We start from the raw sequence: 26128 nt of genomic DNA, 5'->3' as shown, positions 1-26128 counted from the left end.
TACTCTACCCCAGGAGGATTAACGCCCAGATGGGTATAATAATTACCGAATATAGAGAGAGAAAAAGGACAAGAAAGGAAAGAACCATGTAGTGTGATACACTAAAGGTTCTTAAGAGGGGATTTGAAAGGAATCCATGTTCTTTTTTATGTCAAAACCAATTCTGCTTTTTGCTGAAGTTTTGTTTCTCTGTTAGGAACTAACTCTGATTGCTGTGAAACTAATTGCTGTAAAGTTTCTACTCTCTGTAACCCTGGATTTTATCTGTTTGGCACTACTCCCGGACAATATTCCTAAAATGGAAGTTCCGTTTTTGTTTCTCTTTTTGTGTCTGCAGAATAGAGCGTGTTAATATGATAGGTTGAATACATAACTTACGATGATATGCTAATAAAGGGGGTAAAGCCCCCTCTATATAACCTGTGTGCATTAAAAATAAACCTCAGAGAGTGTTCATTCAGTACATCACTGTTGTGTCTTTTATTACCTACTAAGTGAAGCGCTCTCCTGACGTCAGAAAAAAAGACTCAAACCAAGCCGATACTAGAAGATTGGTGCCAGGGGTACCAAGTGGGACATTCAGATTCCTATCAGAAGGCAATAGACCAATTTAAAGATCTGGGAAGTTCCAGTTTCCTGTCCGGAAGGGGGAGGCTCTCTCTCAGGTGCTGTCATGGGGCGTAATGTAAAAAGAGTTTTAAACAGCAAGTCATTTTCTGATGACACATCCCCTTTAAAATAGAAGTTATGAGAGGATCTATTACTGGTACCATGGGTGACCCCCAACAACATGGATACATTGCAGTATCAAGTATAGCTAAGTAGCAAAAATCGTATTTAAAACCGTTAAGGGTACTTTCACACTAGCGGTTTTGTTTCCCGGCATCGAGGTACGTCCTAGGGGTTAAATAACGGGGAAAAACTGATCAGTTTTATCCTAATGCATTCTGTAAGGAAAGCATTCCGTTCAGTATGCATCAGTTCAGTCCCTCTTACGTTTTTTTGGTCTGAGAAAATACCGCAGCATCCTGCAGTTTTTTCTCCGGCCAAAATTAATGCTGGATCCAACCCCAAGTGTTCCGGCAAAACTGATCCGTTCTTTTCGTCCGCGCATGCGCAGACCATTAAATCTCTGAAAAAATAAATCAAATACTGGATTATTTTCCGGATGACAACCGAAAAGACGGATCCGGTATTGCAATGCATTTATAAGACGGACCCGCATCCCCAAGGCTACTTTCACACTAGCATTTTTGCGGATCCGTCATGGATCTGCAAAAACACATGCAGTTGTATTATTGTAACAGAAGCATCGGTCATTAACGGATCCACTTGTATTATGTCTTCTATAGCCTTTACAGATCAGTCTTCTATAGCCTTTACATAAACACTATTGAAAGTCAATGGGGGACGGATTTGTTTTTTTATTGCGTCAGAGAAAACTGATCTGTCCCCACTGACTTGCATTGCGTGTCATGACTGATACGTCTTGCTCCGCACCACATTGCAGACAGAAAATGCTGTTTGCAGCGTTATTCTGTACACAATGGGAACACAACCAAGCGGAACGGAACGCATTCTGGTGCACGACGTTTCGTTTAGTTCAGTTTTGTCCCCATTGACAATGAATGGGGACAAAACGGAAGAGTTTTCTTCCGTAATGTATTTGTAAACTTCTACCAGATATAATATGGAAATTGCACAACAGAGTAACACGAATACTAGTTCCAGAATTGTTATTACATGCAGAATGCAAGCAGTTACTAAAACAGACATGTCAGGAGAGGTGAGAGACTGGGCACGTTGAACTTCTCTTTTGACATGTGCAGTTGTAAGGCTCGTATATACATGCATTTCACACATGCTGTATCTATCTGTAGATAGATAGGGAGGACAGTGCACATACATGGAAGTTTGTAGAGAGATGTGGTGAATCACACAGGCTGTGTACAAGCAGAGCACTGGCAAACTGTCTAGGGGACAAATGTAAGGAGAAATAACATACTCCTCTCCAGTGTCTATCAGCACAAAGGAGAAGAGATACCTCATGAACTATGCTTGGAGAAACCAACACAGGAAGTTGCCACCCGATCCGGGACATTTAAGCCCCAACTTGAGAATACCCTCAAGACCACCCTAAGGCACACACACAGGACTGCTGTCCAGCATTATTACTGAGAACAACACTTTTTCAAGAGAAGTTTGAAAAAAGGAGCAGGCTGCAAACTTGGGGGCATGGTGTGTCTAAAAAATTAATGATTGGGCATTAAAATCGCAACCTGAAACTTAGCAGTTACCAAGAGTTAAAAAAGATTGCACTAATATTTGAAAGAAAAAAAAAAAACATTATTTCATGTCTGAATTCATAGCCTTTAACTAGTAGTTGCAACTGGTTGCTCTTTGTATAGTTAGAGCCTCTATTTAGAATCTAAATTTATTTTCAGACTCGTTAGAAGTTAAGTGCAGGATTATTAGGGTAAGGCTACTTTCACACTTGCGGCAGGACGGATCCGACAGGCTGTTCACCCTGTCGGATCCGTCCTGCGGCTATTTCGCCGTGCCCGCGGACCGCCGCTCCGTCCCCATTGACTATAATGGGGACGGGGGCGGAGCTCCGGCGCAGCACGGCAGTGCACGGAGAAAGCCACCAGACTAAACAGCCTGACATGCAGTAATTTTAGTCCGGCGCCCTTTCTCTGTGCTGCGCCGGAGCTCCGCCCCCGTCCCCATTATAGTCAATGGGGACGGAGCGGCGGCACGGCGAAATAGCCGCAGGATGGATCCGACATGGTGAACAGCCTGTCGGATCCGTCCTGCCACAAGTGTGAAAGTACCCTAAACAATACCTAGTGTAATACGTTTCTTATGGCACAGAACATGACACGATGTCAACTTTCAAGTCTGGAGAAACTGAAGCTTTTATGAGATTTTACCTTTATATAATCAATCCCAGTGTTTAGATTTTCAGTGTTGAGTGCGGCTGCCAGATCAGAATATGACCTCTCACCCAAACAGAACTTCTTCCAACTTTCCTCATCCTCTGTGCTTGGCTGCAGATATAAAGATGCATGTACAGTATAAGCCATATTAATATTTTACTTGAACTGGGAGATCTTTATAGAGAGTTTTAGACTGTATTCAAATATAATAAGCAAGTTACCTGCAGTAATATACCACATCACGTCTGGGTCTCTAAGGAGCTACCTAAAGGGGTTTTGTAAAAGTTTACATCTTCATAGCCTACTCTCAAATTAGACCATCAACTTTAATTGGTGGAGCTCAGACATCCAGCACCTCCGCTTATCAATAGATATCACGCCTCCTAATGTCTGGTGCTGTATCTGCGTAACTGAATAGCAGAGATGCTTGGAGTTAGGCTTTTTTCTAAGACAAAAAAAAACTTGATTTGTGGAACCTTATCTACCTGATTAGTGGTGGTAAAAATTTGAGCTCTGCTGCCCAATTAATTCTCTATGGAACTGCTGAAAACAGGGTTCCAGTGTTCGGCCCCTGTGATCAGTTAAATATCCCCTATCCTGTGGATATATGAACGTTTGAAAACTTTGTATAATCCTATTAACCCCTTCAGTACCAAGCCATTTTTCACCTTAAATCCCAGGCCGAATTTTTGCAAATCTGACATGTGTCACTTTTTGTGGTAATAACTTTGGAAAGCTTTTTCTTATCCAAGCCATTCTGAGATGGTTTTCCCGTGACACACTGTACTTCATGTTAGTGATAAATTTAAGTCAATATGTTTTACCTTTATGTATTTAAAAAAAATAAAGAAAATTTGGAAACTCACTATTTTCTAAATATGAATTTATCTGCTTTTATGGCAGATAGTGATCACTCACAAAATAGTTATTACATTTACATTTTCTACTTTATGTTGGCATCGTTTTGTAAATAATCCTTTAATTTTTTTAGGACAATAGAAAGTTTAGAATTTGATGCAATTTTCTAATTTAGTTACAAAGTGATTTTGAGGGGCTTGTGTAATTGAAACCACCCATAAATAACCCCATTTTAGAAACTACCCCCTTAAATCCTTAAATTATTGAAAACTGATTGTTAACCCTTGAGGTGTTCCAAAAGAATTAAAATAAATAATGATTCTGCAGTTTACACAAATACCCCATATGTGGTAGGGGGGGGGGGGTCTGTTCTCTGTGCGGTCCTGGTATCGTCAATTAATAGAGGGGGAGAAAAGTGACATTTCTCCCCCTCCTTTTTACATCCCCCCCTCTGTGTCACATTTATCTCCCCCCCCCCCCCCATGTCACATCAACCCCCTTTGTGTCACATTTATTCTTCCCCCCCCCCCCCTCCATGTCACACCACAAGTTCTGGTGTTGGTGGGGGGTCCACATGGCAGTGGTCAGAAGGAAAGGAGCGCCTTTTTTTTGGGAGGCAGATTTTGCAGGAATGTTTTTTTTGGGCACCATTTTGAACTTTGAGACCTACAGTGGAAACCCTCAAAAGGTGACCCAGTTTTGGAAACTACACCCCTCAAAGAATATATTAAGGGGTATGTATACTGAGCACTTTGACCCCATAAGTGGTTTACGGAATTTGGAAACACATGGCTGTGAAAATTAAGTTTCATTTCGTCCAATAAAATGTTGCTTTAGCCCCAAATATTTCATTTTCACAAGTAGTAACAGGAGAAAATGGACCCCATAATTTGTTGCCCATTTTCTCCTGAATATGCCAACATCAAATATGTGGTGGTAAACTGCTGTAGGGGCACATGGTAGGACTCCGAAAGGAAGGAGCGCCATATGGCTTTTGCAGTGCAGATTTTGATGGATTGGTTTAAGAGTGCCATTTGTTTTTATTTTTTGAGTGATTGTCTTATGTGGGGGTTATTTTTTTGTGGGATAAGGTGACATTTTGGAGTATATATGACTTTTTGACACTTTTTTTTTGCATAATATAAACATACAACAACACTATTCTGGCATTCTTTACAGCGTTCACCTGAGTATATCATGTGATATTTTTATAGAGCAGGTTGTTACAGACACGGCAATATGTCTATTATTTTTGTTTTTATTAAGTTCTACACAGTAAAAGGCATTTTGAATAGAATAAAATCTTTTTTTTGTGTTGCTATAGTCTGAGAGCCATTTTTTATTTATTTTTTGAGCAATGGTCTTTGAAAGGGTCTCATGTTTTGCGGGATGAGACAACTGTTTGATTTGTACCATTTGGGGGTATATACGCCTTTTTGATCTCTTGGTATTACACTTTTTGTGAGGCAAGGTGACCAGAAAATGGCTAACGGCGTTCACCTGATGGGGTAGATCATGTGATATTTTTATAGAGCTGGGCGATACCCAATATGTCTAATTTTCTTTTTTTCCTGGAATTTAAGGCACAGTCTGCAGTGCCGTACAGCTAGAGTGTTGCTGGTATCCTACAGGTTAAATGGCAGAGGTTTAATCAATGCAGAACGTGTAAAAAAAAAAAAAATCAGCAACAAATATACTGCTCCCAAGCTGCCATTATCGTAGGTGCTGCACCGCACCTGGCTGGCCCTCTATTATAGAAGGTATGTTTCTATCAACAATTATTAAAGTTTTAATTCAAACTGGAATACACTCACCATCATTACATTACTGTCAAGGGGTTGCGTTTTCCAATGGCTTCTGTGCTTGTTGAGACTCTTAAAATAAATATATGCATGAAAAAACTTTTACACAAGTTAAAACCAAAATATGCAATTTGAGCAAGGAAAACTTCAACATCTACTTCATGTAGTAAATTAAATTTGCTGTTAAGTCTTCATAAAACAAAAACAAGATATTTGTGAACTCACCTGTAAAGTCTCTCTCTCGCTTAGTTCATTGGGGGACACAGGACCGTGGGGTAATGGGGTATAGCTGCTGTTGCCACTAGGAGGCGACACTATGCTAAAAAGCGTTATGCTCTCTCCTGGCTGGAGGGGGTATAGCAGGTAGAGGCGGAGCTATCAGTTTGTGCCCAAGCAGTAGGAGAAAGATATATAAAAGCAACCAGAAAACCAGCAATATCCAAAGGGCCAAAGCAAACACGCCACCGGCCAACAAACCACTAACACCTGCGGCCATAATGGAAAATAATGGGTGGGTGCTGTGTCCCCCAATGAAATAAGCAAGAAAAGATTGAGTTCACAAAAATCTTGTTTTCTTGCTCGTATCATAGGGGGGATACAGGACTGTGGGACGTTCCAAAAGCAGTCCACAGGGCGGGGGGGGGCCGGGGGGAACACACCCCCACGAAACTGCCTCGCGGAAGTTCAAGACACTGCTGCCTGCAATAATTTGCGACCCAGCGCAGCATTCGCCGATGCAAAAGTATGCACCTGGTAAAACTTGGTGAAAGTGTGCAAGGATGACCATTTTGCTGCATTGCACAGCTGAGAAGCTGAAGCTTGGTGGAAGTTAGCCCAAGATGCGCCCACCGCCCTAGTCGAGTGGGCCGCGACACCGAGGGGCGGTGCCTTGCCCCGGGAGCGGTATGCCTCGGCAATTGCCAAACGGATTCACCTGGCAATTGTCACCTTGGAGGCTGGCAAATCTTGGTGAGGACCTTGCGAAATAATGAACAGACTCCGTACAGCGGAATGTTTGAGATAGTTAAGTAGATCCTTAGAGCTCTAACCACGTCCAGCTGGTGGAGAGCCCACTCCCTAGGATGCGAAGGAGAAGGGCAGAACGACAGAAAAACGATGTCTTCGTTGACATGAAAGATAGACTACCTTCGGCTGAAAAGAAGGTATGGGACGGAGTACTGCCTTGTCTTGGTGCAGAATAAGGAAGGGCTCCTTACAGGACAGCGCTGTCAACTCCGAGACCCACCTGATGGAAGTGATGGCTACCAGGAAGGCCACCTTCCAGGAGAGAAAACGGAGGGGAGCTAGGTCTAAAGGCTCAAATGGAGACGAATGGAGGGAACCCAGCACCAGGTTCAAGTCCCAAGAAGGCAAGGGGGAACGATAAGGAGGGACGGTGTGGGCCACCCCTTGCAGGATGGTCTTAACCGGAGCCTGTAGACCCAGAGGGCGCTGGAAAAAAATTGAAAGCACTGATACCTGCCCCTTCAAGGAACTCGGGGCAAAGCCCAAATCCAGCCCTGATTGCAGAAAGGAAAGGAGGACGGGGAGAGAGAATATTAGCAAAATGCTAACTTCCAGGTCCTGTAATCAATATTAGACACAAACTAGTGAGAACCCGTCCCATGGTGCCACCAGCGAGTCTACCGAGTGTGCCCTTGGATCCCTTGTTCGAGAAAAAACGGGGAGCTTGTGATAGAGTCCGGAAGCCATCAGGTTCACCTCTGGTTGAACCCACCGAAGACAGATCGCTTGAAACACCTCCGGGTGTAGAGACCATTCCCCTGGGTCCACTGTCAGACTGAGGAAATCCGCTGCCAGGTTTTACACTTCTGGAATGTGGACCACTGAAAGAGCTGGCACATGCTTTTCTGCCCACCGCAGCATCTTGGCTGACACTGCCATCGCTGCTCGACTGCTAGTTCCTCCCTGATATTTGATATAGGCCACAGCCGTGGCGTTGTCTGACTGTACCCTGGAGGAGAGGGGTACAATGTAGAAGGGACAGGTGAATGGCCCAAAGCTCCAGTATGTTGGTGGGTAGCTTGGACTCAGACTGAGACCATACACCTTAGACGGTCCTGGGCGGGAAGACTCCACCCAACCTTGGAGACTGGCGTCGGTGGCGATGAAGGTCCATGAGATCGGGAGAAAAGGATTTCCCTGACTTCAGGGTTGGGGTCGAAAGCCACCACCCGAGTGCCAACCGCACCTTTGTCCTACCCCCAAAGTGACTGTCCAGGAAATCTGACGACTTGTCCCAAGGCTACAAGATTGTCCACTGAAGTGTACAGGTGTGAAATTGAGCAAACGGAATCGCTTCGAAAGAAGCAACCATTGCACCAAGACTTTCATGCAGAACAGAATGGAAGGGTCCCTGCGTTGGAGGAGAAGACAGATTGACCGACGAAGGGGCAGCCGCTTGTCCAGAGGGAGGTGCACCACCGCCACGGCAGTGTCGAGGATCATACCTAAAAAAGTGATCCGTCTGGCAGGACGCAGTGAAGACGTTTGGAAGTTCACCAACCACCCGAACCGCGCCATGGTATCCAGAGTGATACGCAGGCTGTCCTTGTTCTGTCCAAAGGTCGCCGTCCAGATAGGGGATCAGGGTGATGCCCCTGGTTCAAAGAAGCGCCATGAGAGGATGGCTTGCGGCGCCATCGCCAGGCCAAAAGGAAGGGCGATGAACTGATAGTGGTGGTGCCCCACTGCAAAGCGGAGGTACCGCTGATGTGCTAGGGCAATTGGGATGTGTGAGTAGGCGTCCCGAATGTCTATAGGAGAGAGAAATTCGCCTCGGTCCAGTGAAGCAATCACTGAGCACTCCATTCTGAAGTGCTGAACCTGGAGGAACCGGCGGTTCAGCAACTTGAGGTCCAGAACCGGGCGAACTGACTCTTCTATTTTGGTGACGACAAACAGGTTGGAATAGAACCCAGTGAATTGCTCCACCAGAAGAACCGTGGAAATCACACAACAAAAGACTGGATCGCATAGAAAAAGGCTGCCGTCCGACCCGGATCCCTGGGCGGTTGGGAGGAGACAAAACTGTGCGGAGGAGGGGACGCAAACCTAATCTTGTAACCAGAGGTTACGATTTTGAGCGCCCACGCGTCTGAGATGTGGGCCCACCACACTTTCTGAAAAAGGAGTAGGCGACCCACCCACCCGAGAGGGTGGGGGAGCATCTTCATGCGGAGGACTGCTTGCCAGACAAAGGATGGGCAGGCTGTGTTCGCAGACACCAGGCAGGTTGAGGCCTGAAGAATGGCTTTTCCGCTGGTCCTGTGTGGAGGATCTAGGGGGAGCTGCTGCTGTGTGATGTGTGCCGGTGAAGCGACGAAAGGACTGCGCCAGGGCATTTGTCCGCTTAGCGTGAAACGTGCGTCTGGATTTGCCCTGTGGAAGGTATTCTTACCGCCCGTAGCCTCTGAGATAATTTCATCTAACCGGGCCCCATAACAACCGGGAGCCGGCAAACGGAAGACTGGTAAGGGAACGCTTTGACGAGGAGTCCGCTGCCCAAACTTTCAGACAGAGCTCGCGTCTCAAGGTAACCGTGAGCCGATGAGCAGGCGACAAGACATCCTGCGTCTAAGGACGCTTCGCAGAGGTACTTCCCCTCCTGTGAGATCTGCAGAGCCAAGGACTGGAGCTCAGAGAATCGAATAGCTGCATTCAAATCCTGGTTTAACCAGAGTGCCCACTCAGAGACCGCCTTAGCCACCCAAGCGGAGGCGAAAATGGGTCAGAGCGCTGCGCCACTAGCCGCGAAGTTGGACTTCAAAGATTCCATGCGGCGGTCCACCGGATCCTGAAGGGCTGGAGCCATCAGCCACCGGAATGGCGGTGTGCGTTTGGCCAGGCGTGCTACTGGAGCATCCACCTTAGGGGGGTGAAGACCATTTAGCCACCCAGTCTGCCGGAAAGGGATAAAGCAGATCAAGCCGCTTGGACGTGCTAAAGCGACAACCCTGATGATCCCACACCTTAGCCATGACAACTGAAAGGTCATTATGCAAGGGGAAGGCTTTAGGAGTTTGCCTAGTACGAAGAAAGGACACTCCCTGGTGACTATTGGAGGGGGACTCATCCGGCACCTGAAAGGTCACAGATAACCGAAACTAAGCTGTCCACCATGGAAGCAACCTTGAAAGATTGGTGATTCAGACTCTGATATGGATCTGGAACAATCTCACCATCTAACAAAACTTCCCCTGGTAGGAAGGACGTGTCCGAGCACAACATGGGGGGTATGAAGGGTGCAGATGGGTCTGCCTCTTACAACACTAAGCTTAAAACTTATATGCTCTCTCCTGGCTAGAGGGGATATAGCCGGCAGACGAGGAGCTAACACTTTTTAGCCTAGTGTCACCTCCTAGTGGCAGCAGCAGCTATACCCCACGGTCCCGTGTCCCCTAATGATACGAGCGAGAAATACATTTGACACACAGACCAGTTTACTACTGGCATAAATGAAATCTGCTGGGGCTGATGGCCCCACCCATACCACATCCTTTTTGGAAAGTGGTAGAAGTGGCATAAAAACACCAATTTTTTTACTTTTATGCCAGATTTCTGGTTATGAGACTTGATAAATAACCACCATAGTGTTATTACACTAGTGGACTCCCTTGATTGCATGCATAATGCTTAGGAATAATTAGCATTTTGAAGCAAAAAGCTAGCCACATGGTTTCTCAGGATGCTTTACTGTTGGCATTACACAAGGCTCATGGTCTATTCTTCTACAGACAATTTTTCCAGATGTCCCACATTGTTTAAACCGAAAAAATAACTTTACTCTTCTGCAGTCCAATCCCTGTACCGTACTTCCTGCAGCATGTCAGTTTGTCTTTAATGTTATTCTTGGAGAGATGTGACTTTTTGCTGCCCTTCTTGACACAAGGCCTTTCTCCAAAAGCCTTTGATTCGCTGTGCATGCAGATGTACTCCCTACTGACTGCTGCCATTCCTGAACAAACTATCTGATCCCGTAACTGAATTCAGCCAATCATTTGCCATTATGCTTAAGAAACAGGGAGTCCGTTTAGTATGGCATGTTCAGAGTGCGATCATGCATACGACTGATCCCATGGACAACTGCAGCTGATCATTGTCCCAAATATATGGCTAGCTTTTCATGTGTGGGTAGCTTTTCATATATGGCTAAGCTGATCATTTGTGGGGTTGCTACTTATCCAAGGGAATGGGCTCACTCACAATTTTGCCTAAGAACACTTCATGAATAAAGAAAGTTATCAAAGCATCCTTCAAGAGCAACTTCTCCCAACTATCCAGGTGGCATTTAGTTATGAATTTCCAGCATGATGGAGCATAATGTCACAAGGCAAGAGTGATAACTAAATAGCTTTGTGAAAAAAAACATTAAAAATGTTGGAATCATGACTCAGATCTCAATCCTATTTAGAACATGTGGTCAATCCTCGAAAAGCAGATGCAAAGACAAAAACACAAATTGTAATAAACACATAGGACTAATTAGGCAAAAATGGGTTGCATCAGTCAGAATTTGGCCCAGAAAACTGATATCCAGCATGCAAGGCTAAATGACTGAAAAACTAGGGTCAACATTGCAAATATTAAGTCATTCCATGAACCTGATGTATTTGCCAATAAAATGTAAAGGAGTTATCCAACCCCTATAATCCCCCCCCCCCCCCACCAATGCCTGTGCCACTCATATAGATTATACTTAAGGGGGTTGTCCGGGTTCAGAGCTGAACCCGAAAAATACCTCTATTTTCACCCAGGCAGCCTTCCCCGACTTGAGCATCAGAGCAGTTCATGTTCCGATGCTCTCCTTTGCCCTGAGCTAAATCGCGCATTTTTTGGAGTTCCGGTGACGTACCAGGCTTTCCATGAGGTTGCCAGGAAGCCCTGTGACATCACCGGCACTGATGGGCAGGCTTTAGCGCTGCCCTAGCCAGTAAAACGGCTAGGGCAGCACTAAAGTTCACCCATCAGAGCTGTTGACCTCACCGAACACACTGCCGGGCGGAAGCTTCTGTCCGGCAGTGTGTTTTGATAGACAAAAGAGCCAGTGCTAGATCGCGCAGGGCAAGGGAGTGCATCGGAGCATGAAATGCTCTGATGCTAGCCTCAGAGGTGCTGCTTGGGTGAAAATAAGGGCATGTCCGGGTTCAGCTCTGAACCCGGACAACCCCTTTAACTTGTGAAATGCTTATAACTGCAATTCAGTATACCACAGAAACAATTGACAAAAAGGATGTAAAAACACAGAAACAGCAAACTTTGTGGTATTAGAAGTGCTAGTGAGAATTCCCTCAGGCAAATGCCCAGGCCCAGATGGGCTACCTATAGTATTACTATAAAAAGTTTCAGAAAGTCCTTGCCCCACAACTGGTAGACTTATGCAACTCCCTGTTAAAAGGGAAATCCCTTCCACCACAATCACTAATCGCCCACATAACAGTTATCCCCAAAGAGGGAAAAGACCCCGCCAAATGCAGCAGCTACAGACCAATTTCCCTACTCAATGTTGATGTTAAATTATGGGCCAAACTTTTAAGCCATAGAATAGCAAAATTACTACCTAAGCTTATTGGTGAGGAACAAGTGGGCTTTGTGAAGGGTCGTGAAGGCAAATATAACGTTAGCAGAGTCTTACACGCCATTTACTATGCAAAACACCACAAGATCCCATTAACACTGTTGGGAACCGATGCTGAAAAAGCATTTGATAGGGTTAACTGTGTTTTCATAGACAGTGCTTTGCGCCATTTTGGCTTCCCGCCCTCGTTTATCTCTGCCATTTTTTTGCTGTACTCGCAACTCTCTGCTAACGTTCTCATCAACGGTGCCCTATCTCCACCCTTTCACATATCCAATGGGACAAGACAGGGCTGCCCTCTCTCTCCAGCTATATTTATTCTGACCCTTGAGTTACTGTTATGCAAATTAAGAGCCTCTGAGGCTATTAAAGGCCTTCAAGTGAAGGGGGAAACTCACTCCTTGGCAGCCTTTGCGGACAACCTGCTTCTCTTCATAACAAATCCAGTAGTTGCAATCCCAGAGGTGATCAAAATCTTTTCGGACTTTGGAGAACTCTCCAATTTCAAGGTTAACTATGACAAATCTTAAATACTCAATATTTCAGCCCCAGATAGTCACATGTTGGAGGTCAAAAAGTGCACTTCCTTCCAATGGCCGAAAGAGGCCATTAAACACTTGGGAATCATGATACCAGCGAACCCCTTACATTTGTTCAGACTTAACTATGCCCCTTTATTTAGTAAAATCAAGGTCTTCTTGGCCTCAATTAAACTTCTTCCTTTCGTGGTTTGGTAGGAAAAACCAACTGTCTACCTACGTCCTACCACTTGGTCTAAATTGGCTGTACCAGTCTCGTCTTTGTACTTGTATTGAAAATTCTTCACAAATAAAGAATGTACAAAAAATAAATAAACCCAACAATGTAAAATATGATAATTTGCCATTTTAAGTGGTCTTAAACTTTTGATCAGGACTGTGCTATGGCAGCCATGGATGGCTTCCGTAGCGTCCTGGCGTAGCGTCCTATGTTTATTCTACAGCTGTCAAATTTTGGACACAATATATTGACGACATCTTTTTGGTATAGAAGGGCAGACTGGTTGAGCTGAAAAGGTTCATTGCTGAACTTAATAACGAGATCGGCCTTCACTTTACCCATGAATCAGACCCGTATACAATTCATTTCTTAAATATATGGGTAACTAAGGAGGACGATAGACTCGTGACTGACATGTTTAGAAAAGCCACAGCCACTAATTCCTTGCTTCACTGGAAGAGCCACCACCCGGACCCCCCTTAAACGGGGTATCCCAAGGGGTCAATACCTCCGAGTAAGAAGAAATTGCTCGGAGGGTGGTGCCTTTTTCAGTGAGGCAAGGAAACTTCAGGACAGGTCCAGGGGGAGGGGGTATCCACAGACTATCTTAACCACTTCAGCCCCGCTAGGTGAAACCCCCTTCATGACCAGAGCACTTTTTACACTTCGGCACTACACTACTTTCACCGTTTATCGCTCGGTCATGCAACTTACCATACAAATGAATTTTACCTCCTTTTCTTCTCACTAATGGAGCTTTCATTTGGTGGTATTTCATTGCTGCTGGCATTTTTACTTTTTTGTTATTAATCAAAATGTAACGATTTTTTTGCAAAAAAATGACATTTTTCACTTTCAGCTGTAAAATTTTGCAAAAAAAACGACATCCATATATAAATTTTTCACCAAATTTATTGTTCTACATGTCTTTGATAAAAAAAAATGTTTGGGCAAAAAAAAAAAAAATGGTTTGGGTAAAAGTTATAGCCTTTACAAACTATGGTACAAAAATGTGAATTTCCGCTTTTTGAAACAGCTCTGACTTTCTGAGCACCTGTCATGTTTCCTGAGGTTCTACAATGCCCAAACAGTAGAAAACCCCCACAAATGACCCCATTTCGGAAAGTAGACACCCTAAGGTATTCTCTGATGGGCATAGTGAGTTCATAGAACCTTTTATTTTTTGTCACAAGTTAGCGGAAAATGATGATGATTTTTTTCTTTTTTCTTACAAAGTCTCATATTCCACTAACTTGCGACAAAAAATAAAAAATTCTAGGAACTCACCATGCCCCTCACAGAATACCTTGGGGTGTCTTCTTTCAAAAATGGGGTCACTTGTGGGGTAGTTATACTGCCCTGGCAATTTAGGGGCCCAAATGTGTGAGAAGAACTTTGCAATCAAAATGTGTAAAAAATGACCGGTGAAATCCAAAAGGTGCACTTTGGAATATGTGCCCCTTTGCCCACCTTGGCAGCAAAAAAGTGTCACACATCTGGTATCGCCGTACTCAGAAGAAGTTGGGGAATGTGTTTTGGGGTGTCATTTTACATATACCCATGCTGGGTGAGAAAAATATCTTGGTCAAATGCCAACTTTGTATAAAAAAATGGGAAAAGTTGTCTTTTGCCAAGATATTTCTCTCATCCAGCATGGGTATATGTAAAATGACACCCCAAAACACATTCCCCAACTTCTCCTGAGTACGGCGATACCAGATGTGTCACACTTTTTTGCTGCCAAGGTGGGCAAAGGGGCACATATTCCAAAGTGCACCTTTAAGATTTTGCAGGCCATTTTTTACACATTTTGATTGCAAGGTACTTCTCACACATTTGGGCCCCTAAATTACCAGGGCAGTATAACTACGCCACAAGTGACCCCATTTTGGAAAGAAGACACCCCAAGGTATTCCGTGAGGGGCATGGCGAGTTCCTAGAATTTTTTATTTTTTGTCGCAAGTTAGTGGAATATGAGACTTTGTAAGGAAAAAAGAAAAAAAAAGAAAAATCATAATTTTCCGCTAACTTGTGACAAAAAATAAAAAATTCTAGGAACTCGCCGTGCCCCTCACGGAATACCTTGGGGTGTCTTCTTTCCAAAATGGGGTCACTTGTGGTGTAGTTATACTGCCCTGGCAATTTAGGGGCCCAAATGTGTAAGAAGTACCTTGCAATCAAAATGTGTAAAAAATGGCCTGCGAAATCCGAAAGGTGCACTTTGGAATATGTGCCCCTTTGCCCACCTTGGCTGCAAAAAAGTGTCACACATGTGGTATCGCCGTACTCAGGAGAAGTTAAGCAATGTGTTTTGGGGGGTCATTTTACATATACCCATGCTGGGTGAGAGAAATATCTTGGCAAAAGACAACTTTTCCCATTTTTTTATACAAAGTTGGCATTTGACCAAGATATTTTTCTCACCCAGCATGGGTATATGTAAAATGACACCCCAAAACACATTCCCCAACTTCTCCTGAGTACGGCGATACCACATGTGTGACACTTTTTTGCAGCCTAGATGCGCAAAGGGGCCCAAATTCTTTTTAGGAGGGCATTTTTAGACATTTGGATCCCAGACTTCTTATCACACTTTCGGGCCCCTAAAAAGCCAGGGCAGTATAAATACCCCACATGTGACCCCACTTTGGAAAGAAGACACCCCAAGGTATTCAATGAGGGGCATGGCGAGTTCCTAGAATTTTTTATTTTTTTTGCATAAGTTAACGGATATTGATTTTTTTTGTTTTTTTCTCACAAAGTCTCACTTTCCGCTAACTGAGGACAAAAATTTCAATCTTTCATGGACTCAATATGCCCCTCACGGAATACCTTGGGGTGTCTTCTTTCCGAAATGGGGTCACATGTGGGGTATTTATACTGCCCTGGCTTTTTAGGGGCCCTAAAGCGTGAGAAGAAGTCTGGAATATAAATGTCTAAAAATGTTTACGCATTTGGATTCCGTGAGGGGTATGGTGCGTCCATGTGAGATTTTATTTTTTGACACAAGTTAGTAGAATATCAGACTTTGTGAGAAAAAACTAAAACAAAAACAAAACAAAAAATTTCCGCTAACTTGTGCCAAAAAAAATGTCTGAATGGAGCCTTACCGGGGGGGAGGGAATCAATGACAGGGGGGTGATCACCCATATAGACTCCCTGATCACGTCTGAATGGAGCCTTACAGGGGGGTTATCAATGACAGGGGGTGATCAGGGTGATCACCCCCCTGTCAATGATCACCCCCCCCTGTAAGGTTCCATTCAGACATCCGCATGATTTTTTACGGATCCATGGATACATGGATTGGATCCACAAAACACATGCGGACATCTGAATGGAGCCTTACAGGGGGGTTATCAATGACAGGGGGTGATCAGGGTGATCACCCCCCCCTGTAAGGCTCCATTCAGACATCCGCATGATTTTTTACGGATCCATAAAACACATGCGGACATCTGAATGGAGCCTTACAGGGGGGTTATCAATGACAGGGGGGTGATCAATGACAGGGGGTGATCAGGGAGTGTATATGGGTGATCACCCGCCTGTCATTGATCACCCCCCTGTAAGGCTCCATTCAGACGTCCGTATGCTTTTTGCGGATCCGATCCATGTATCCGTAAAAATCATACGGACGTCTGAACGGAGCCTGACAGGGGGGTGATCAATGACAGGGCGGTGATCAATGACAGGGGGGTGATCAGGGAGTTTATATGGGGTGATCATGGGTGATCATGGGTTTATAAGGGGTTAATAAGTGACGGGGGGGGGGGGGGGGTGTAGTGTAGTGTAGTGTTTGGTGCGATGTACTGACCTACCTGAGTCCTCTGGTGGTCGATCCTAACAAAAGGGACCACCAGAGGACCAGGTAGGAGGTATATTAGACGCTGTTATGCAAACAGCGTCTAATATACCTGTTAGGGGTTAAAAAATTCGGATCGCCGCTGGCAGGCTGAGATCCACTCGCTTACCTTCCGTTCCTGTGAGCGCGCGCGCGCGTCCAGGAGGAATAAAGCAACCACCTCCCGGACGCATATATGCGTACAGCAGTCGGGAGGTGGTTAAAAGAGGCGTTTAAAAATGCACAACAGACGAACTGAACAGACCTCTTGGTCCCCAAACCTAGGACCACAGACAAACATTAACCACTACGTATTATTTCCACCTTTGACGTAGCCAATCATGCCCATTTTACAGATGGATTCCGACCTGACATCCTTACGGAACATCCCTCAGTTACATACCATAGAGGAAGGAGCATTAAAGACAGTCTTGTCCACAGCCACTTTACACCTCCGGCTAAGAAAGGGACATGGTTAGATCGTAAACCGATAGGCGTTTTCCAATGTGCCTCCTGTAAAAGCATGTGAATATCTCTCGACCGCCAAGTCCGTTACGTGTTCCATAACCAAGCAGACCTTGGGACTTTTTCATATGTAGAAGCAAAGGGGCTATATACGTTTGCCACTGCCCTTGCCCTTGCCCTATGGACTATATAGGCAAAACTGTTAGAGAACTCAGGAGAAGGATCTGCGAACACGTGAATGACCGTCAAGAAAAATGTCACACCTGTGGCTTCACATACCAATGAATGTCGAGGGGGGGGAACCTAAGTGCCCGAGATTCTCAGTTCTCGAATTTATACCACCATCGCCCCGGGGGGGTGACTGGGACTGGAAGATCCTTCAGAAGGAATGTGTATGGATCCACCGGTTCCAGTCCCAGTCCCAGTCCCCCCTCAGGATAAACGAGAGACCGATTCTCCTGTTTTCTTTAGCTGCTATGAGGAATATAAATTTATGCCCCTTCCTCTTTTTCCTCTCATCTTTTCTTTGTCGCTGTTATGCCTGTCTTTTTCCCTTGTCTGGAATGGCCAGGAATAATAATTTTAGGTTCTCTTACTGGCCAGGGTGCGGGAAGCATCCAAATCTGATACTATCAAAGTCAATGAGCATTATCTTCTCATTGGATTACTTAACACACCCTGTATATAATTTACAGGATGAGATGGGCGATATGGTATCTGGGTGTCATGAACTAAAAACACCTAATTTTACAAATATATCTTATTTTTTCCCACTGTGCTGATTATTTGGTTAAGGTATTTTCTTTAACATAGGTTTGTCTCCAGTACTCCCTTGAATGATCTCCATATGTGGGGGGGGGGGGGGTCAACCTGAGCGGACTGACTCAATAGGGCCGACCAGAGGGGGACAGAGCTGAGCGCATTGACTCTATTGGCCTGTTGCGTTCCACTGCGCTTCATGGACCGGAAGCACGTAGGCTCTATCCCGCGCTCTTTGCGTTCCACTGAGCTTCATGGACTGGAAGCGCGTGAACGGAACAGCACGTTCAGGGTGGAGCACAGTCTTGCGTTCCACCGGCCGGAAGTGGATGTATCCACAGCCTGGAAGTGGCGAAATCAAGTGGACGCGACCGTACCTGGATAATTCATGTGGGAAATTTTGATGAGCGTGGGTATTTATAAGGGGGCACCTGGCACAGATATGCATGGGCCTTTGGAGGAGAGGGGGCGACTATATCCGGAGGCTGACAACTAACCTAGTAAGGATATCCTTTCCCTGTCTAGCTTTTACCATCTTTTTTGTATTTGGTAACCAGGAATCTTTACCCTTTACAGGCTAGGCAATTGTTTTTCTATGGGGCCATTCAAGAGATTGTTGGATATTTGGAGCTGCTCCTGTGACTGAGTTTCATCTCTTTAGCGCAGATTTTGGTTGAGGTTGCGGCACTGATCTATATTCTTCCCTACATCATACATACCTTTTCTCCACATGTGTCTACAAGGGAATCCAGAAAAACTGACTTATGGCCTTATTGTATGCCTTACCTGGTCCATCTGTTCATATCTCATAGCTTCTCTCCCTCCACTATCAATTTGTGGTCCTCCTATCATTTTTTTCTATATCTGAATATAGGATATTGTGGATGGATATCCAAAACCTAGGATATAATATTTAAAGGATATCGCGCATCCACAATAATTGTATGATATATGACACCATAATACTAGATGGATACTAGGCATCTCTGATGTACTGACCCCCTGATGATCACACAAGGTGGGGGAAACGCGCTGGGGTATCATTGAGGTTTGTTTTTGTACAACTATAACGTACTGTGTACCTAGCTGGCTACATTAACCAGCAGCATAAGAGTTGTATACACAGTCCATTAATAATACCATTAGGGTAGCTGTATGTGGTATTGTTGTTTTTTATGTCCTTTCTTTTTGTATCTGCCTACACTTCAGCAAAATTTCCTACCTCTCTACCCTCTCAGGATCACTGTATCAGGGTTACGTGAGGTTCAGATCAGCCTAGGTTCGAGGACAGGGAGTCCCCACCATCAGGGGTTGTCCCTGGGCTGAGCGAGACTAGGGTGAGACGATAGGGACAGCTTTCCCTCATTCCCTATATATCTTGCAGGTGATCTTGCAGGTGCTTTGTGTGGCAATATATCTGAGTGTACCCTCAGTAAGTATCTTCCGGTATAAATCTTTAAGGAATATTATTAAAATATATTAATTTCAATGGGTTAAATAATTTGCTGGAAGTAGTTTGCTTATACTAGACCCCTAAAGATCTTGTTATACTGAACTTCTGGTTTGAAACACCGTGGAGGTCACAGTTAAGGGACTGGGTTCTGTGGAGGCCACCATTATCAATGTTAAGGGGAAGAGTGCTGTGAAGGGTCAGGGTTAAAGGAGTAGGCCACTGTGGAGAACACTTATGTGGGCAGGGGGATGTGAAGGTCTCAACAGGGTGGGTCACTGTGCAGGTCACTGTTAAATTAGCAGGCTGCTGTGGAGGTCAAAGTTAAGTGGAAGGGATGCTGTAGAGATCACTTTTATGGGCAACACTGTGGATACATCTTAACCTCGCACACAAACATTAAATGAAATACTATAGCAGCCATGGATGGCTTCCGTAGCATCCTGGCTGCTATGGTAACTGATCAGAGCCCTGCAATTTCACTGCTGGGGCTCAATTCAAAAGCTGAAGCACCAATGAATATAATACTGGGAGGGGGAGCCTATTGAACATTGCGCCACCAATAAGTATAATTAACCCCTGAATACAAATGTCTGTGGCGGATGCCGACTGCATCACACAGACGTCACCCGGCCTCAAGGACCGTAAACGACGAAGCCGCAGAATCCATACCATGTTCTCTAAGGCTGGGTTCACGCCTGAGCGTTTTACAGCGCGTTCCTACACGCTGTAAAACGCTCAACAAGGAGAAACCAATGCTTCCCTATGGGACTGGTTCTCACCTGGGCGTTGTACAGTGCGTATGATCGCGCTGTAAAACGCCCGACGCCCCAAGAAGTACATGAGCTTCTTTGGGGCGTCTTGTCGCGCGTTCCCGTACATAGACTTTCGGGAACGCGCGACAATGGGCGTTCACTTGTCTCTGTATGCACGATTGCAAACGCCGGTACAATCGCGCATACAGAGCGCTCCTTTCAGAACGCTCAGGTGTGAACCCAGCATAAAAGATACTGCATAGCCTAGTAATGGAAAACACTCTAGTACCGAATGTACCCCAGGCACAGCATATTAGTAAACTGTATGTTAAGACAGTACTTACCACGTATGCACAAGGGGGATTTGCAAGTGCTACCAAACCTCTAGGAGTATATAATCTAATGCTCTGGTACAAAACAATTGCATATGAGTTCACACACATTACAAATTAAGCAGGATATCTGCAATCTGTAGGCAGAGCACTTAGGATCTGAAAGGTTTGCTACCACAGAACCTTAGTGTCGTCTGCCCAGCATGATATTTGATTTGACTACATGTGGGGAGCCACAAGTTTTTTTTTATAGAAATAATAAAATAATAAAGGTATTTTTAAACATTTATTGTTCAGGCAGTTAATCGCAAACATTTAGTCATGAATGTACAAACTTTCAAACAGCATTGGAATCTTTCTATAGTGATCTGTTTTTCTTTAACAAAGAAATCTGGTTCCTGTAAAAATTTGTGATCAGATTCTGTTGTCTCATTTAAATTTCAAGTTCATAACTTATTCCTTAAAAAGGGTTATCCGAGGTAATTCCCCCCCCCCCCCCCCCCAATATGCCCGGACCCCTCACACAAGCAGGCTTCTGTTTTGGCCCAAACACTGGTTTAGCTGCTGTTTTGTTTCCCCAATGTAGTGTCTTGAGGAGTGCAAAAAGTGTAAGGTACGGGGTTATGATTAACAAATTATGCTGATCTTAGAATGAGTAACAAATATTTAATGCCAGAGATTTCTTCTAAAAGTTATTGCAATTAAGAAACTAAAGAGAGAAAAATACAAGTCCAGCTACACCGACTTATTGCTACTGATATACAGTCCTGATAAAAAGTTTCAAACCACTTGAAAAATGCCCCCCCCCCCCCAAAAAAAAAAAAAAAAAAAAAACATTTAGCATGGCTGGATCTTAACAAGGTTCCAAGTAGAGCTTCAACATGCAACAAGAAGAAATGGGAGCGAGACAAAAGTTTAGGACCACACCTCCAAAAAAATAAATAAATACCCACCCCCCCAAAACAGAAATCCAACTTCCAAACATGAACTCCGTAATCAGTAGCTCCACAGTTATTGTTTAAATCAAATCCAAAATTAGTTTCGGCATGCTTGATGCAAACATTTCCATGAGGTGAGTGGGAACATTTCTCCAAGTGGTGAAGACTGCCGCACAAAGGCCATCTACTGTCTGGAACTGTTTACCATTTTTGTAAACTTCCCTTGCCATTCATCCCCAAAGGTTCGCAATTGGATTTAGATCAGGGGAACATGCAGGATGGGCCAAAAGAGTGATGTTATTCTCCTGGAAGAAGTCCCTTGTCCTGCGGGCATTGTGTACTGTAGCGTTGTCCTTTTGAAAAACCCAGTCATTACCACACAGACGAGGGCCTCTGCAACATCTGGACATAGCCAGCGGCCGTTTGACGCCCCTGCACTTCCTGAAGCTCCATTGTTCCACTGAAGGAAAAAGCACCCCAGACCATTACAGCGCCCCCTCCACTGTGGTGCGTAGAAAACACCTCAGGTGGGATCTGCTTGTCATGCTAGCAACGTTGGAAACCATCAGGACCATCAAGGTTAATTTTTTTCTCATCAGAGAATAAAACTTTCTTCCACCTTTGAATATCCCATGTTTGGTGCTCTCTTGCAAAGTCCAAACGAGCAGTTCTTTGACGTTCAAGGAGACGAGGTCTTTGAAAACGTTTTTTGTTTTTAAAGCCCTTCAGTCTCAGATGCAGTCTGATGGTTATGGGGCTCCAGTCAGCACCAGTAAGGGCCTTAATTTGGGTTGAGGATCGTCCAGTGTCTTGACGGACAGCCAATTGGATCCTCCGGCTCAGTGCTGATGACATTTCTTTGGGTCTTCCACTTGACTTTTTTGTTCCATAACCCTCAGGATCATTTAAGAAATTCCAAATGACAGTCTTACTGCTTCCCACCTCAGCAGCGATGGCACGCAGTGAGAGACCCTGCTTATGCAGTTCAACAACCCGACCACGTTAAAAAAGGGAGAGTTTTTTGCTTTTGGGATCACAACGTGTGACTGCCTGACAGAAAATGACAATGAATCCACATCTTTGCACAGATTTGGCCTTTTAAAGGCATGTGGTCCTAAACTGCCGGTTTCAGTTTATTCGTTTTCATTAAATTGAATGCTCAAACAATGTTTTGTCTCACTCCCATTTCTTCTTGTTGCATGTTGAAGCTCTACTTGGAACCTTGTTAAGATCCAGCCATGCTAAATATGATTTTTTTTGCCATTTTTCAAGTGGTCTTAAACTTTTGATCAGGACTGTACCATGACCTGAAAAAATAAGAACCTTCACAGGGATACAAAGTACTTCTTCCATATTGCCTTTGGCATTTGCTTACCTGACGTACAGCTGAAAATTGAGCTACCTGCTGTCGCTGCCATAGAAGACTTGGTGAATATCCTTCAGGAGCAGGCTGGCATCCAGACAGCTGAGACAAAAGCAAAAGGTGTACATTTAGAAAAAAGGCAAATATAGTCTGAACCTTCTATCGGGCCAACACAAACTGTTTTGTGCAGTAAAACTTTGTATAAACTATGGGGCATATTTTTGTAGACAATATAAATTTATAACAATCAGATTTATCATAGTGATTGAAGCTTGATGATAAATCTAGTGCTCCGTTAGACTGTTTATATCACCCATTAGTTGACTTACTCCGCCACAGAATTTCATTCCAAAACATTAGTTCATAATGGTGGTTTTTAAGCCTTGTCCCCTTTTCCATGAAGCCACACTCCCTTGGTGGGCGAGGCACAGTGGATTTTTCTTTTTGGCTCACATTCTCGGTAAATGTGTGCAAATCAAGTGCAAATTTTTGTGTGTATGTTATGCCAGAATTCAGGTGCAGCCACGACTGTAAATGTGGACCTGGTAAACCCCTTGGTAAACACCCAAATGCCTTTTTACGGCAGCCACAAAGGTGCCTTAGGTTGCCGTCTTTTCACAGCGGTCCAGTGGTCTCCTGTACAGTTGAGAACAGTGCTCCTGCTCTAAACAGCCCAAACCAGCAGGAGCGCCAATCCCGACTGTTTAACCTCTTACATGCGGCAGGTAATGGGGCCTGCCGCATGTAAGCAGTTACAGAGGGAGCAGACTGTGTCCCATCAGCGCCCCGCAAATGAGATCGTGGGGTGCTGATGTCAGCAAAGGCAGGCTGAGACATAGTTCAGGCCTGAGGCCTAAATCTAGAATTTTCCAGCAGGTCGCACCTCTTTGGCACAGCCTGCTGGTCAGTGTCAGTATAGCACTGAAATTAAAAATAAAATGCACTATAGGAACAGCATATTGTATTTTAGAAGCGATCAAAAGATCAACTGTTATAGTTGTGGGACTAATAAATGGTTAAAAAAATAAAAATAAATAAAGATTCCAATAAAAATACACATTTTCCATTACAAAAATAAAATGTTCTCCACACGTTTGGTATTGCTGTGTCAATACCAATCCGAAGTACAAAATATGTAAATTATTCCGTACAGTGAACACTAAAATGGTTTTTGCATAGCCGCCACCAAAAAAAAAAAGAAACATAATAAAAAGCAATCAAAAAGTCTTGTACCACAAAATTATACCAACGGAAAATACAAGTCAACCCACATTTTGCTCCATAAAAATAAAAAGTTATGGGTCTTGGGATGCAGCGATGAAATTTTTTTGTAACAATTTAAAACCTTTAAAACCTTTTTATGAGCAAAATCCAAGGGAAAAAAAAAATCTATATATGGGAGTCATTTACTATCCAAAAATATGCCTATAGTAGGCATATTTTTGGTATAGATTGTGGCGCAAAAGTTAGGCTACTTTCACATATGCGTTTGGTGCGGATTCGTCTTGTATCTGCACAGATGGATCTGCACCGATAATGCAAATGCTTTATAACGGATCTGTGTGCATTATAATGAACAAAGTCAAAACGGATCAGTCATATACCCCACTGAAAGTCAATGTGGGACGTATCAGTTTTTTTAATTGCACCATATTGTGTCAGTAAAAATGGATCTATCCCCATTGACTTACATTGCAAGTCAAGAGGGATCAGTTTGGCTCCGCATCGTCAGGCAGACATTAAAACTCTGCCAGCAGTGTTTTGGTGTCCGCCTCCAGAGCGGAATGGAGGCGGAACAGAGCCAAACTGATGCATTCTGAACGGATCCTTATCCGTTCAGAATGCATTGGGGCTAAACTGATCCGTTTTGGGCCCCTTGTGAGAGCCCTGAAACTGATCTCACGAGTGGACCCAGAAACGGCAGTGTAAAAGTAGCCTTATTTGCGCCGCAATCTGCGACTTTTTCCTCGCTCACGCCAGGTCTAAAAAAGTGAGCGTATGTATAGTTGGGCATTCAGTAGCTGAGAAATCATACAAAAGAAAAGCGCACCATAGGGTAGTATGTTCTAGATTTCAAACCTAGTTGGATGGTTGTGCTAGAGATGGGCACAAAAGTTTGTAGAAAATAAGTAGTCCGTCACCGGGTGTGCACCCGTAGTGTTCCAAAACATCAGGCGTAGAAGCCAAACTAGCAAGAGATCGTAGCAAAATCTGACCTAATTATATTAAATATTGTCTCAATACCCGAAATATAAACACAGCACATCTACACACACTCTCGTACCCAGCGTACGAATGACACACTTGCGCTTGATCGGATCCGTTCTGAACGGATCCGATCATATTAATGCAGACGGAGGCTCCGTTCAGTACGGATCCGTCTGCATTAATAACTTAGAAAAAATTCTAAGTGTGAAAGCAGCCTGAGCGGATCCGTTCAGACTTTCAATGTAAAGTCAATGGGGGACGGATCCGCTTGAAGATTGAGCCATAGGGTGACATCTTCAAGCGGATCCGTTCCCATTGACTTACATTGTAAGTCTGAACGGATCCGCTCGCCTCCGCACGGCCAGGCGGACAGCTGAACGCTGCAAGCAGCGTTCAGCTGTCCGCCTGTCCGTGCGGAGGCGAGCGGAGCGGAGGCTGAACGCCGCCAGACTGATGCAGTCTGAGCGGATCCGGATCCATTCAGACTGCATCAGGGCTGGACGGAAGCGTTTGGGTCAGCTCGTGAGCTCCTTCAAACGGAGCTCACGAACGGACCCATGAACGCTAGTGTGAAAGTAGCCTTACTCAACAACAAAACACTCCAAAATTCCAAAGACAACATAAAAGAAGCATCTAACTTAGAACTTCACACTCCACTATTTTCTCCTGACAACGCCAACGCTACCAGTACTACTGCACAACAGATTCATTCAACGAATACTCCCTCTACTCTATTTAGTGAAGATATTATGGCAGGCTGTGCGCCACTAAATCTACCACCGACAGTTCTCCATCTACCCGAACTCTCCAGAGTCCAACCTCTCCAGTTCCATCTAGATCATCAGATCTTGAAGCAGATTCACTTGTGATAACACCTAACCATACTCTCCCTTCGGACCCGCATCAAGTCCTGAAAGCCAGACCAACAGTTTCTGAGCAACTTCAAGCTGAACACGTACAAAAAAAAATAAAAAAGGCGGGGGGAATTTTTTTCCCTGTTACAACATTCACCACATAAAAGATTTTTTTTTTACATTTTAATAGCTTGGACTTTTCGG

The 26128-nt window shown here is 44.4% G+C and overlaps 1 protein-coding gene across 2 annotated transcripts in view; it reads right to left on the bottom strand.

Moving 5' to 3' along the window:
• The window catches only part of GEMIN2 (gem nuclear organelle associated protein 2), a 273847-nt gene that overhangs the window by 108693 nt on the left and 139026 nt on the right, over nt 1-26128 (bottom strand). For both annotated transcript variants that reach the window (XM_044271557.1, XM_044271558.1), the window contains exons 3-5: nt 22875-22964; nt 5612-5671; nt 2934-3050 (exon numbers count right to left, since the gene is read on the bottom strand). In XM_044271557.1, the coding sequence (XP_044127492.1) occupies nt 2934-3050; nt 5612-5671; nt 22875-22964 (267 nt within the window). The remainder of the gene's footprint in view (nt 1-2933; nt 3051-5611; nt 5672-22874; nt 22965-26128) is intronic.

This window comes from Bufo gargarizans, chromosome 11 (genome assembly GCF_014858855.1).
Source record: "Bufo gargarizans isolate SCDJY-AF-19 chromosome 11, ASM1485885v1, whole genome shotgun sequence".
In the NCBI taxonomy this organism is placed as follows: domain Eukaryota; kingdom Metazoa; phylum Chordata; class Amphibia; order Anura; family Bufonidae; genus Bufo; species Bufo gargarizans.
Note: the sequence above shows the minus strand (reverse complement) of the source record. Positions and strands in the feature narration are given on the sequence as shown.